Source organism: Panthera tigris, chromosome A1 (assembly GCF_018350195.1).
Source record: "Panthera tigris isolate Pti1 chromosome A1, P.tigris_Pti1_mat1.1, whole genome shotgun sequence".
Taxonomy (NCBI): Eukaryota; Metazoa; Chordata; class Mammalia; order Carnivora; family Felidae; genus Panthera; species Panthera tigris.
Window position 1 is genome coordinate 81,944,667 of NC_056660.1, and position 12,535 is coordinate 81,957,201.

Here is a 12,535-nt window from a genome sequence, read left to right on the forward strand (position 1 = left end):
GAACGTCTCAAACTCAACACCCAAAAACAAATAATCCAGTGAAAAATGGGCCAAAGACATGAACAGACACTTTTCCAAAGAAGACATCCTGATGGCCAACTGACACATGAAAAGATGCTCAACATCACTCATCATCAGGGAAATACAAATCAAAACCACAATGGCTAACGTTAACAACTCAGGCAACAACAGATGTTGTTGAGGATGCAGAGAAAGAGGAACTCTTTTGCACTGCTGGTGGGAATGCAAAATGGTGCAGCCACTCTGGAAAACAGTGTGGAGGTTCCTCAAAAAATTAAAAATAGAACTATCCTACGACCCAGCAATTGCACTGGTAGGTATTTATCCAAGGGGTACAGGTGGGCTGTTTTGAAGGGACACATGCACCCCCATGTTTATAGTAGCACTATTGACAATAGCCAAAGTATGGAAAGAACTCAAATGTCCATCGACAGATAAAGGAATAAAGAAGATGTGGTATCTGATACTCGACAATCAAAAAGAATGAAATCTTGCCATTTGCAACTATGTGGATGGAACTGGAGGGTATTATGGTAAGCGAAATTAGTCAGTCAGAGAAAGACAAATATCATATGACTTAACTCATATGAGGACTTTAAGATACAAAACAGATGAACATAAGGAAAGGTAAACAAAAATAATATAAAAACAAGGAGGGGGACAGGGGTGCCTGGGTAGCTCAGTCAGTTAAGCGTCCAACTTCGGCTCAGGTCATGATCTCATGGTTCATGAGTTCAAGCTCCTCACTGGGCTCTGTGCTGACAGCTCAGAGGCTGGAGTCTGCTTCCAGTTCTGTGTCTCCCTTTCTCTCTGCCCCTCCCCTGCTCATGCTCTGTGTCTGTCTCTCTGTCTCAAAAATCTCAAAAAACATTAGGGAAAAAAAAAATGTTTAATGAGGAGGGGGACAAAACAGAAGGCACTCTTAAATACAGAGAACAAACTGAGGGTTGCTGGAGGGGTTGTGGGAGAGGGGATGGGCTAAATGGGCAAAGGGCATTAGGGAGGACACTTGTTGGGATGAGCCCTGGGTATTATACACAGGGGATGAATCACTGAATCTATTCCTGAAATCGCTATAGCACTATGTGCTAACTAACTTGGATGTAAATTAAACAATAAAAAATAAAAGTCAACTGTCTCACTGGCCCCAGAGGGACATGTTGACTATCAAAAAGGATGTCAATGGCAGTGTACTGAAACACATCAAATATGTTTGAATTTTTTACTTCCTAATGATGTTAAACAGAAACACCTTATCCACCCCCTTTGGAAGGTGCTAAGAACAACTTGTTATTTTGAAAATTAGTAAATAAAGAGAATGCAGTTATCCTGCAAAAGTGAAGTGTAGACGTATTCCAGCAAATAAATGTGAAATGGATGACAGAATCAGAATGTTTCTAATTCTCACAAAAACAGAGATAAGCAGAAATGTGTACCTTGTGATAAAATATCACCATGGGGTAGTCTTGCCAAGGAAAAAAAATTGAACCTGAATTTCTAACTATCAGTTTATAGGTAGTGCCAGGCATTCAGTCAGCAAAATCCAGACTAAGAAAGTCTACAGGACAAATTATCTGATTTCCCTACAACACATTGCAAGGGCGGAAATGGAGGCAAAAACTATAATTTAAAGAGGTGCAAGAGATACATCAAGTAAGTAAAATTTATGGACCTTTTGACCTAGGTCCTAAGCCCAACAAGCAAACAAGAGAGAGGAGAGGGGAGGGGATAATAGAAGACATGTGGGCGGTGCCTGAATACTTAATTAAAGAACTGTTGTAGGGGCGCCTGGTGGCTCAGACAGTTAAGCGTCAGACCCCAGCCCAGGTTATGATCTCAGGGTTTATGAGTTCCAGCCCCGCGTCGGGCTCTGTGCTGACAGCTCGGAGCCTAGAGCCTGTTTCCGATTCTGTGTCTCCCTCTCTTTCTGCCCTTCCCCCGCTCACACTCTGTGTGTCTCTCTCTCCAAAATAAATAAACATTAAAATTTTTTTTTAAAAAAGAACTTGTCAACTTGGTGTGATTATGGTATTGTAAGCATGTACTTTTAAAAGGTTCCCTATGTTTTGAAGACATATATTAAGATGTTTAAGGATGAAAAAGATTTGCTTGGCTTGATTTGCTACAATCTCAGGCGGGGCAGGGGCAGTGGGTGGGGGCAGAGATGAAACCGGATTGGCCCCTAGTTAGCTTTGGTGAAGCTGAGTGAGACTCCATGGGGGTTTGTTATACTATTTTTCTCATTTTTATTTATGGTTAAAATTTTATACTACATTTTTTTAAATTCATAATTTTGAGTGGAAAAAGAAGCAGAGTGGGTAGGTAAACATGATTTCCATAAATTTAAAAAGATAATAATAGAAAATATTGGTTATGGGTGCCTTCATAGTGGTAAAAATGCAGACACAGGTGGGAAGGATAGGGGCTGACTTCAGGATGGGGTGGCCTGGGGAGGTGCAGGGGGCGGGCTGAAGCAGGATACAGTGTCAGGTGCAATGTGAGGTCTCTATAGGACAGGATGTTTGCGCTTGTTAATTCTCTATGGGGGGAGGGGCTCTTCAATATCGTTGCTCTGCCCCCTCCCCCCCACACTTCTGAAACACATTGGTGGGACCCGTAGATGGTGCAACGAAGGAGGCAGAGCAGGGTCAAGGCTGCTGATCTTCCAGAGCCATCAGAACGCTCTATTCCATGTGCACACTCGTCTGGCAAAACCCAACTGGAAAGGACTGTTTACACTGTCTTCTAGCTGCACCGGCAGCTGAGGTGGCCGAGGCGAGCCTTTCTGTGTCACCGGGGTGTCAGGCTCTTGCACTCGGCCAGGCTCGGCCGCCTCTCCTGTGCTGTTGGCCCTCGAGAGCCTACACGGAGGATTATGCTTCTCTCCATTCTAGTACTCCCTGGACTGGACCTTTTCATTCGATAATTCTCCAGTTACTTTTAATTTTTGTCAGAGTAATGTAAGCACTTTTGAAAAAATTAAAAAGTACCAAAACACTTTAAGAAAAACAGCAGTTTCTCCCCATGGCAAAGCCCCATTCCAAGGCAGCCGTGCTCAACGCGTCTGGCAGTTTCTCCTGGTTTTGACCTCCATTTTTCAGAAGAATATGCTCATTTGCCGTATCTTCTCAATATAATCGGTTTTTATTAAGTCAATAACCAGTTATAATGACTATGCAAAACCACTTATTTTTCAGTCAAGTTGTAATTATATCTCCTTTCTTACAATTTCTTATAAGGGTTATAGTTGCTTTGTTGTCACGTTGCTTGAGTTTTTTGTATATTTGTAGTTATTTTTTCTCAAATATTCCATATTCCATCAGTCATCAAATGCTGATGAATAAATTCTCAAACACTCAAGAACATCAAATAGTCTTTCAGTCCCCCACCCCCCACCCCTCTTCAGCAGTCCTCCCTCCACCTTCCTGCTTCCGGTGGGATGGCACGTTGTGTACGCTCTGGGCCCACTGAGCTGACATGCGCCGGGAGCTCCCTGTGCCGTCTCCCACGTTGAAAACCCTTTTCCTGGACACCATGCTTTCAGCACCTTGGTTTTATGCCCTCGCTGAGATGAAGCACATCGTGCAGGAGCTTCCCAAGTGCAGCAGAGGTTTTCGTTTGCTTGGGTTTGTTTTGTTTTGTTTTGTTTTTTCTTTTCTGTTTTGTCTCTGCGTTAAAAATGCTTTTATTCTCTCATCTCTCTTGATAGAAACTTTGGTATGAGATTCTAGGATCGAAATCACCTTCCCTCAGTATGTTAAAGGCACTGGCCCTCATCCTAAGTTGTGGTAATGAGACATGCTATAACAAATAGGCCCTAACATCATCCTCGTGTAATCCCTGCTCCTGTGCCCGTGTGTGGGTGACTCCAGACCAGCTCCACTCACCTGTGGCTCTTCCACCATCAGGCTCTGTGAGGGGAGAGGACACAGAAAGCACACCTGCTTCCTAGAAAACCTGGCCTAAAACTGGAACTTCACTCTGCTGATGCTGCATTGGCAAGAATTCATCACATGGCCACTCCCAAGTGCCAGGAGTCCTGGGAAATGCTGTCCCTGACAGGACATCCATTTCCCAGGGACAGCTCCAGACTGCGGCTGGGGGAGCATGAGCTATGTTAACGGATGGCCAGCCCTCTGCTGCAGCCACCACCTTCTTTTAAATATCCAGTGCCATTCTGACTCCTGTGTGACTGTGGGTGCTTCTTTCCGGAAACTTCTAGGAAGGACCTCATCTTTATTACTGATGTTTTCACATTCTGTAATGACATGTTTTTATGTGAGTCTCTTTGAGTTCATTCTGATGGATCCTTTCATTTGAGAGAATCTAAAAATTCCTTCCCTTTCTAGGAACCCTACTAGTTACATGTCAGAGACCCAATATCAACCCTCTGGTTTCCTTTTATTTTCTCTTCTGCTGCCCATCTCTCTGTTTTTGGCTCATTTTGGAGAGGTTCCTTAGTTTCATCCTCAGCTCCTTTGTTCAATTTTTATTTCAGTTTTAATTTTCAAGGGCTAATATCAGTAGTCATTTCTTTTTCCTAGAATCTCATTCTTGTTTTATGGACACAGCACCCTCTTTTGTCTCCCCAAGCTTGTTACTTACAGTTTACTTGCTGTTTTTCTCTGATCCCTTCATCGTCCCTGTTTCTTCCACCCCCTGTTTAGTGTCCTTATCTCTCTCTTTCATGTTGGAGACATCCCTCCAGTGTCTGGAGAAGGAGGTCGTGGACATTGACTGGAGGCTCTACATACAGGTGGTGTTTGGAGCAGTTTACTCTCCTTGGAGATCTGTCTGGGGAACCTGTGAAGTTTTAGGCACAGGGTTGGGAGAAGCACTGACCCCCACCTCAGCCGCACCCACTTTGCCCTCAGCCAGAGTCCCCCATACCCCATTTCTCCAGAGAAGAAGTTCTGGTATCTTCTGTGGGAGAACTTGGCCACCTGCCTCATGAGACAGTGAAGACAATGTCAGGGGTCTCAGTTTCTTGGAAAGACTCACAAAGGCCCCCACTCTGGGCCTCTCCAGGCATTTGTGGTTCCTGATATCTCTTGGTGCTAAGCCTGTCAGTGGTTCTTGGAGGTGAACCCTGTCACTTGCCATCATGTCCACCTTGGCAGCTGTCTCCAGCTGTTAGTTACTCCAGTTCCATCTTTTCCATCATACTTTCCCCCAAGATTAAACATCAGTTGGTGATTGTGCCAAGCCAATCTGTGCTATGGTGACTATAAAATGGCAACTTTTCAGTGTCTCCACTCTTTCTTCATCTTTCAACTGGCATGTCTCTGTGCGAAAGCGCTTCCTTTCATTTGTATGTAATGCGCATAATAGGCAAGAGGAGCATCTAGGAAGACAGCGTGTTCCAAAGACCTTGGTCAAAAGCAAGTGCTATAATAAAGCAAGCTAGTGTCATACTTTAATTTTTTTAATTTTTTAATGTTTATTTTTGAGAGACAGAGAGACAGAGCACGAAGCAGGGAGATGCAGAGAGAGAGGGAAACACAGAATCCGAAGCAAGCTCCAGGCTCCAAGCTCTTCAGCACAGAGCACGACATGGGGCTCAAACTCCCAAAATGTGAGACCCTGACTTGAGCCGAAGTCAGATGCTTAACCAGCTGAGCCACCATAGTGTCATATTTTTAATAACCATAATTAGCCTAAAATTTTTACCTGTAGCCCAACTAACTTGCTTCTAGATAGCCCCACCCAACACAGGGTTTACTGGCCACCCCCCAGACTACTCACCATCTTTATTCTTGTCCTGGAGTCCCCAGGCATCAAAGCTGCAAGACTTGGGCCATTCTTCAGCACCCCTTTCTCCCTCATCCCCACCCCAACAGACACACGCCTCCCGGGAGGCCTGACTCCTGCAGACCCTACCCACAGCACAGAGGCACACCTCTGCTCACCACCCCACAGCTGCATGACTGGATGAATACCCCAGCTGTGTGGCCCACCAGCCCACCTCTGGTCTTGTCTTCTTCCACACACAGTGACAGAGAACCTCCAGGTCACGTATGTGTTTGTGTTTCTCCCTTGTTTCTGTTCTTTAGTCCTCCCTCATGTTAGGGGCCAAGCGCCAATTCCTGCGCATGCTTTTCAACATTCTTGCCATCCAACCCTTGGTCTACACCAAGTATCTAGAATATGGAGGAGGGAGATTCCTATTTATTGCAGATGGTAATACAGATAGCCCTCGCGTACTTACTCCATCACATTTTATTTTATTTTTAAGTACTTATTTTAGAAAGAGAGAGAGAAAGAGCACATGCATGACAGGGGTGGAGAGAGAGGGAGACAGAGGATCCTATCCGCACTGAGAGTGCAGAGCCTGATGTGGGGCTCAGACTCACAAACCTTGAGATGTTGACCTGAGTGGAAGTTGGACGCTTTTCCAACTGAGCCACCCAAGGCGTCCCAGTCCAACACATTTTAAACTGTAAATTTCTTCCCTTCTTTGCGCATTTTCTGATGGGAAACTGCAGAGATCGTTTTTGAGTTAATCAATGTTTCAGGTGCCCATCCTGGGCATGTTGCTGGAGGCTCAGAAAGTAGAATGAGGTGGACATGGTTTCACAATTCAAGTCTTAAAGGCCTGACAACAGAATAGAAATGTCTACTGGCAGTTACATTTCATGAGTCCTCACTCCATACCCACTTAATTCTCTACTTGAAAATGACTCATTTCCCAGGGCTGCCCCTTGGCCTCCGGGGGATACTTGGATTCTGAATCAAGCCCGAGCCTCATTCAGGAGTGTCTGTCCAAGGCTGACATGGTCTCTTCAGTGCCACAAACAATTATCTATACTTGTCCCTGGTGCCACAGCCCAGAAGCTGTCCAATCTGAGTTCATGTTAATTGCCGGCTAAAAGTGTGCCTGGGGTCACATTGCCTCTCTGTGTCACAGGTCCAGGATGCCCAGCCCCTTGTGGACACTCGCGCCCCACTGAGCCTCAGCCACCTCTGCCTGAAACTCAAGAAGCTGAAGGTAATGCCAGTTCTTCCTCAGTTGCCCTTGTAACTGAGGAAATGTGGCCTCAGAAACCCCAGAAATGGAAACAGCCGGCTCGGCAAGGGATAAAGGTTCCTGTTGTTGACAATGCCGGGCCATGTCAGCAGCCCGTTAACCTCACTCTGCCAGCACAGGCGGGTAGTAGGGGCATGGGGACCCTTCTCCAGTCTTCCTGCAGACATTTGTCTGCAGAGGAGGGGGCGGAAGGGGCAGGAAGGCGCAGTGGCAGGGCCGTTCTGGAGCAATCGGTACCCTTCCTTCAAACAAGACCATTTCTTGACCTCCACAGATATTTTATTTCTTGGAGTTTAAGCCGTCTGGTGCTCATGGCTATGCTGACAGTAGTGCCTCCAGAACAAAATGCTGTGTGCTCTTTATGTGCCTGTTAGTGATGATATCTGAAGTGGGCAGAGCAGAAGCTAAACGTCATCCTCAAGCAAATCAATAGATCAGTGAACTTTAAAACCTGAAACAAGAGATTTTTCATTTCCTCTGGGCTCCCATCTCTTCTCCTGCACAGTATAAAATCACCTGTCTTAAAACATGAAGTGGTTTCCTCATTAGCATCATTCACTGAGTTTTGGACGGTAACCCAATTTCACAAAGAATCGTAGCGTTCTTGCTGTTACTTCCATTCTGAGCATATGAAATTTGGCCCCTTCCTAACGTATCCCGATTTATAGACAAAGGAGCCTGCATGTGTCATACTCGTTGTTGAAGCTTGCTACAACAGCTCTTGCTGATATTTGAAGAGGCAGTGTAAACCTGCAGCGTGCCCAAGTCAAAGGAAATGTGGGGTTGAAGGAATCCGCTAAGTAAATCTGCACGGTAATGGCCTAGATGCAGCTGGTGCTTCCGAAGGCCCCCCATGTGTCTGTGTGTCTGTCCGCAGCTCGAGGAGGAGCGTCTCGCGGTCATCGACAGGGATAACCGCTTGCTGCTGGAGAGGGTGTCCTGCATCATGAGGACCAGGGGACAGACTGAGAAAGAAACAACTGCACATGTAAGAGGTAACTGGGGCTCCTGCACCCCCCAGACAGCACCAAACCCAGAAGGACCCAGAGTGCTCAGCTCCAGGACCTGCACAGGATAGCTGCCCCTGAGCCAGAACGGGGCCTTTCCTTCCCCTCCAGAGAGCCCTGTGCTTCCTTCTGTGTTTTCCACGAATCAGAGTATTGCCTGGGACTCAGGCTGATTCCGTGCCCACCGCAGAACAGGGACACAAACAGTAGCTCTCAGTGCTGTGAGCTCACCGCGCACCTGTGCTGTCCCACTGTGCTACATCATCTCACTGCCTAACTCTCATACTCAGCCTATGAGGAAGGGTCTATTGTGCTTCTTGGTGTACAGATGGGGAAACTGAGGCACCGAGCGGTGACAGAACTTGGTGAGGACGGCACCTAGAAACTGGTGGAAGCAGGTTCCACCCCAGGGCCTGTGCCTGCCAGGCATTTCTCCTAGGTTTTCATCTGCAAAAGCAGCCAAGGCTGTTGTTTTCTGCCAGCGCACCATGGGCCCAATATTTGTCTGGAAACGGCATCAAAGGCCACGCACTCCTGTCTCCAATGTGGGTGGTGACTGCTCCTGCTTGTTGCAGACGAGGTGGCCACTCCCAGCCTCGTGCTGGTGCTGCTTTTTCCCAACCACATTGTTTTTTACCCAAAGTGCAGTTCTCTGTAGAAATGGAGAATAGTAGGCCTCCATGGTCTTTAAAATCTGCCTATAAAAGTTTGGAGACAATTATGAGTCCTAAAAGCCCCTCTCATTGTCCTTTCCTTTTAAATGTGACAGTTCAGTAGTGACAGTGATGGATAATTGTAATGCAGGTGGGTTTTCAGAAGTGATCAGTCCTCTTAAAACCTTTAGCCTGTACCTGTCTCCAAGAAGCTCAGAATGGTTTCCAGATTCTGCAATAAATTAAAATTTAGTTGACTCTCAAGCACAGGAAGTGCGTCTTATAGGAAGGCTATAGTGGGCCCAGACCAAAGCTCCATGGGAAGAGTGGATCGTACAGTCCTGCTGGGCTGGGTTTATCAAAGTAATTTGTCTCCCAGTTCAGCAGTGGTTCACCTGGGGCTACACTCTGAGGGGCCTGGAAGGATGGGGAGCAGGCCTGCGTGTCAGGAATGGCCCCTATGCTTCATGGCTGCAGCCACTGTCCAGCCTGTCATTAAAAAACTGGAGCTATGGGTAGACCTCCATGCTCCTGGGATAGTTTACATTACATTTGGAATCACTTTCTGCATTAAAGACAGATATTTCACCTGAGTATAAAAATCACTGTTGAGTGATTAAAGCTTAAAAGCTTAAAGCTTAAAGCTGTTATGAGGGAGCCTAGGCTAATAGTTAATCTCCATACAACTCAGGCCAGGATAGGCTCCTACAGGGAGCTTCTCACACAACATGCCTGGATTCTCTTTGATAAGCGAGTCCCTAGCAGCCTGGAGGGGAATCCACACAATCAAATGGCTCCCCCCTCAGAACCTGCCTGATCTGTCACACACAGGAAATAAGGGAAGAAGGAGGGAAAAGAGGAAGCAGAAGTGATCCCGGGAGGTACCAGCCAGTCAGAAGCCCACAGGAAGTCCCTGGGCTTGAACAAGGGAGCCAGACAGAACCAGACTTCAGGAAACATGAAAGGGATGTGAGGGGCCAAAGGTGGCCTGTGAACCGACCCAGCTCCTCCCACACCAGGAAATTATTTTGGCCGGCTTTGCAAGCCACATACCCCCTCCTTGTCTTGCTTGGATTTAAAGCAGCAGAAGACCTCCTTTTCCCTTCCGACATATTTCTCATTGTTCAGCTCTGGGCCATATGCTGAGGACAAAGGGTGGTTGCTTTGCACGTTCAAACTCAAAGCGAATTCAGCTTCGCGCAACTCTTGACGTTTGGAGTGTGGAAGTAGGAGGCACCTAGCTAATTCAGCTAATGACTCATCACAAAGTAATGGTAGAAATGGTGTGTCTCCTTGTGATTAGTTTAATGGAGCCCCAGCAAAAATAAAAGTCAATGATTTCTGTCAAGAATGCATCAGTTTGGGCCTAATAACTGGCCATTTCATTTCTCTGTCCTTTATTTAGTAAAAGACACTTGTCAAGTTAACACAGGGTGTGGAAGAGAATCAGCCAATTTTCAGGGAGATCTTGGCTATTCCCAGAACATTGCAAACTAGTTGGTTCAGATAGCATGTATGTACCTAGCTAGCTAACTACTCAGTAGCAAAAGTCAACACTATAAGAGAAACTATATGACCAACAATTGGGCTTTAATTCTTCATTTTATTTTGTATGGCTTTATTGAGATATAATTGGCATATGGTACACTATATATTTTCAGTGTACCGTTTGATAAGTTTGACGTGCTTTACACCTGTGAGAATATCACCACAATCAAGATAATAACTATACCCATCACTCCTCCAGGTCTCCTGTTCCCATGAATAATTACCCCACCCCTCCTCTCTCCCACCCGCATACATCCACAGTCTTTTTGTCCCTGTGGACAAGTTTGCATTTTCTGAGTAGATCCATGCATTGTCTGCCTTTTTCTGCCATTTACTCCACGTAATAGCATGGTTGAGTGAGTCAATAGACCATTCCTTTTTGTGGCTGAGTAGTGCTCATTGTAGGGAGCCATCACAGTTTGTTTATCCATTCACCTATTGGTGAGCATTTGGATTGTCTTTAATCTTTGACTATTAAACAAATAAGGGTGAAATGAGTATTCATGTTTTTAAAAAATCAAAAACCAGGGGGCCTGTGTGGCTCAGTTGATTAAGTGACCGACTTTGGCTCAGGCTATGATCTCGCAGTTTGTGGGTTCAGGCCCCATGTGAGGCTCTGTGCTGACAGCTCAGAGCCTCGAGCCTGCTTCGGATTCTGTGTCTCCTCTCTCTGTCCCTCCCTCACTCATGCTCTGTCTCTCTTTGTCTCTCAAAAATAAATAAATTTCAAAAAAAATTTTTTTTAAAAAATCAAGAACCAATATCTGCCCAAGACTGAAAACTCAATGATAAATGAAGAGCCTTAAATATGAGTCACACAGAGAAAGTCTTCCAAGCATGACAGCATAAGGAGGTCTCTGGACCCACTCCCCAGTAAAACTGATAAAAATTATTTTTAAAACAATCATTTAAGGTTTATGGAAATGGTCCTAAGGACATACACCATATGAAGAAACATTTATCCAAGAAAATCTGCTGAAATGTGATGCGGCAAGAACAGACAGATTCCATAGTATTTGAACTGAGACACACTCCATCCCCCTCCCTCCCAACCCTTCCAGGTTGGGTCTCTATTACTGAGACCGCGTCTCAGGTGAGAGTGGCCCAGAGATGAAGACTCCTTTCTGCCCAGCTCCCACTCAGAAAATGGAGGCTCCACCTTGAGTGGTATTGCTGAGAATACTGGGGCCTGATCCCCTTGGCCTAGTTCATAAAACAGGGGTTTGATGTTGGGACAGTCAAGCCATAAATATCTATGTGTTCTCCCCCACTACAATGGAAGAGCATGGGATGTCACACAGAGAGAGGCTTGCTATTCTGAGCTCCAGAACTCTGAGATTTTGTGTAGGGTGAGATGCAAACCATGAAATAAATGGTTCTTGATGTTCCCTCAAAGCAGCTGACTTCATTTGCAGCAAAGTGTGGCAAGTTCCAAGCATCACTGAACATGAAATAAAAGACATTCAAATTGGAGAGGAAAACAAAAAACTGTCTCTATTCACAGATAATATGATCTTGCATACAGAAAATCCTAAGGAAACCAATTAAAAAAAAACAAAACTATTAGAACTAATACACAAGTTCACCAAGGTAGCAGGACACAAGATTAATATACAAAAGTCCATTGTATTTTTATATATTTGCTATTAACAATCTGAAACTGAAATTAAGAAAATTGTTTCATTTGCAAAAACATCAAAAATAATAAAATACTTGGGAACAAATTTAATAAAGAAAGTACAAAACTTACATTCTGAAAACTATAAAACATTGTTGAAAGAAATTAAAGAATAAATAAATGGGGGAACATCCTATGTTCATAAGTCAGAAGACTTCATATTGTTAGCATGGCATACTCCACAAAATGATCTGATTCAGTGCCACCCCTGCCAGAATCCTAGCTGATTTCTTTGTAGAAATTGGCAAGTGGATTTGAAAATTCATATGGAACTGACAAGGGACACCAAGTAGTCAAACAATCTTGAAAAAGAAGAACAAAATAGGAGTCATGTATCCTGATTCCAAAACTTTCTGCAAAGCAGTGGTAATCAAGACAATGTGGTGCCAACATAAGGGTAGACATGGATCAATGAAATAGAACTGAGAGTGCAGAAATAAACCCATGTGTCTATATAATTTATTTTCAATAAAGATGCCAGGACCATTCAATAGGGAAAGAATAGTCTTTTCAGCAAATGGTGTGGAACAATTCTGTATTCATATGCAGAAGAATAAAGTTGGGCTCTTATTTCACACCACATACAAGAATTAACTCAGAA

General features: G+C 44.8%; 1 protein-coding gene across 2 annotated transcripts in view; it reads left to right on the forward strand.

The window, feature by feature from the left end:
• CFAP97D2 (CFAP97 domain containing 2) overlaps positions 1 to 12,535 on the forward strand; it is a 34,337-nt gene that overhangs the window by 6,809 nt on the left and 14,993 nt on the right. For both annotated transcript variants that reach the window (XM_042958308.1, XM_042958313.1), the window contains exons 2-3: positions 6,929 to 7,009; positions 7,926 to 8,043. In XM_042958308.1, the coding sequence (XP_042814242.1) occupies positions 6,929 to 7,009; positions 7,926 to 8,043 (199 nt within the window). The remainder of the gene's footprint in view (positions 1 to 6,928; positions 7,010 to 7,925; positions 8,044 to 12,535) is intronic.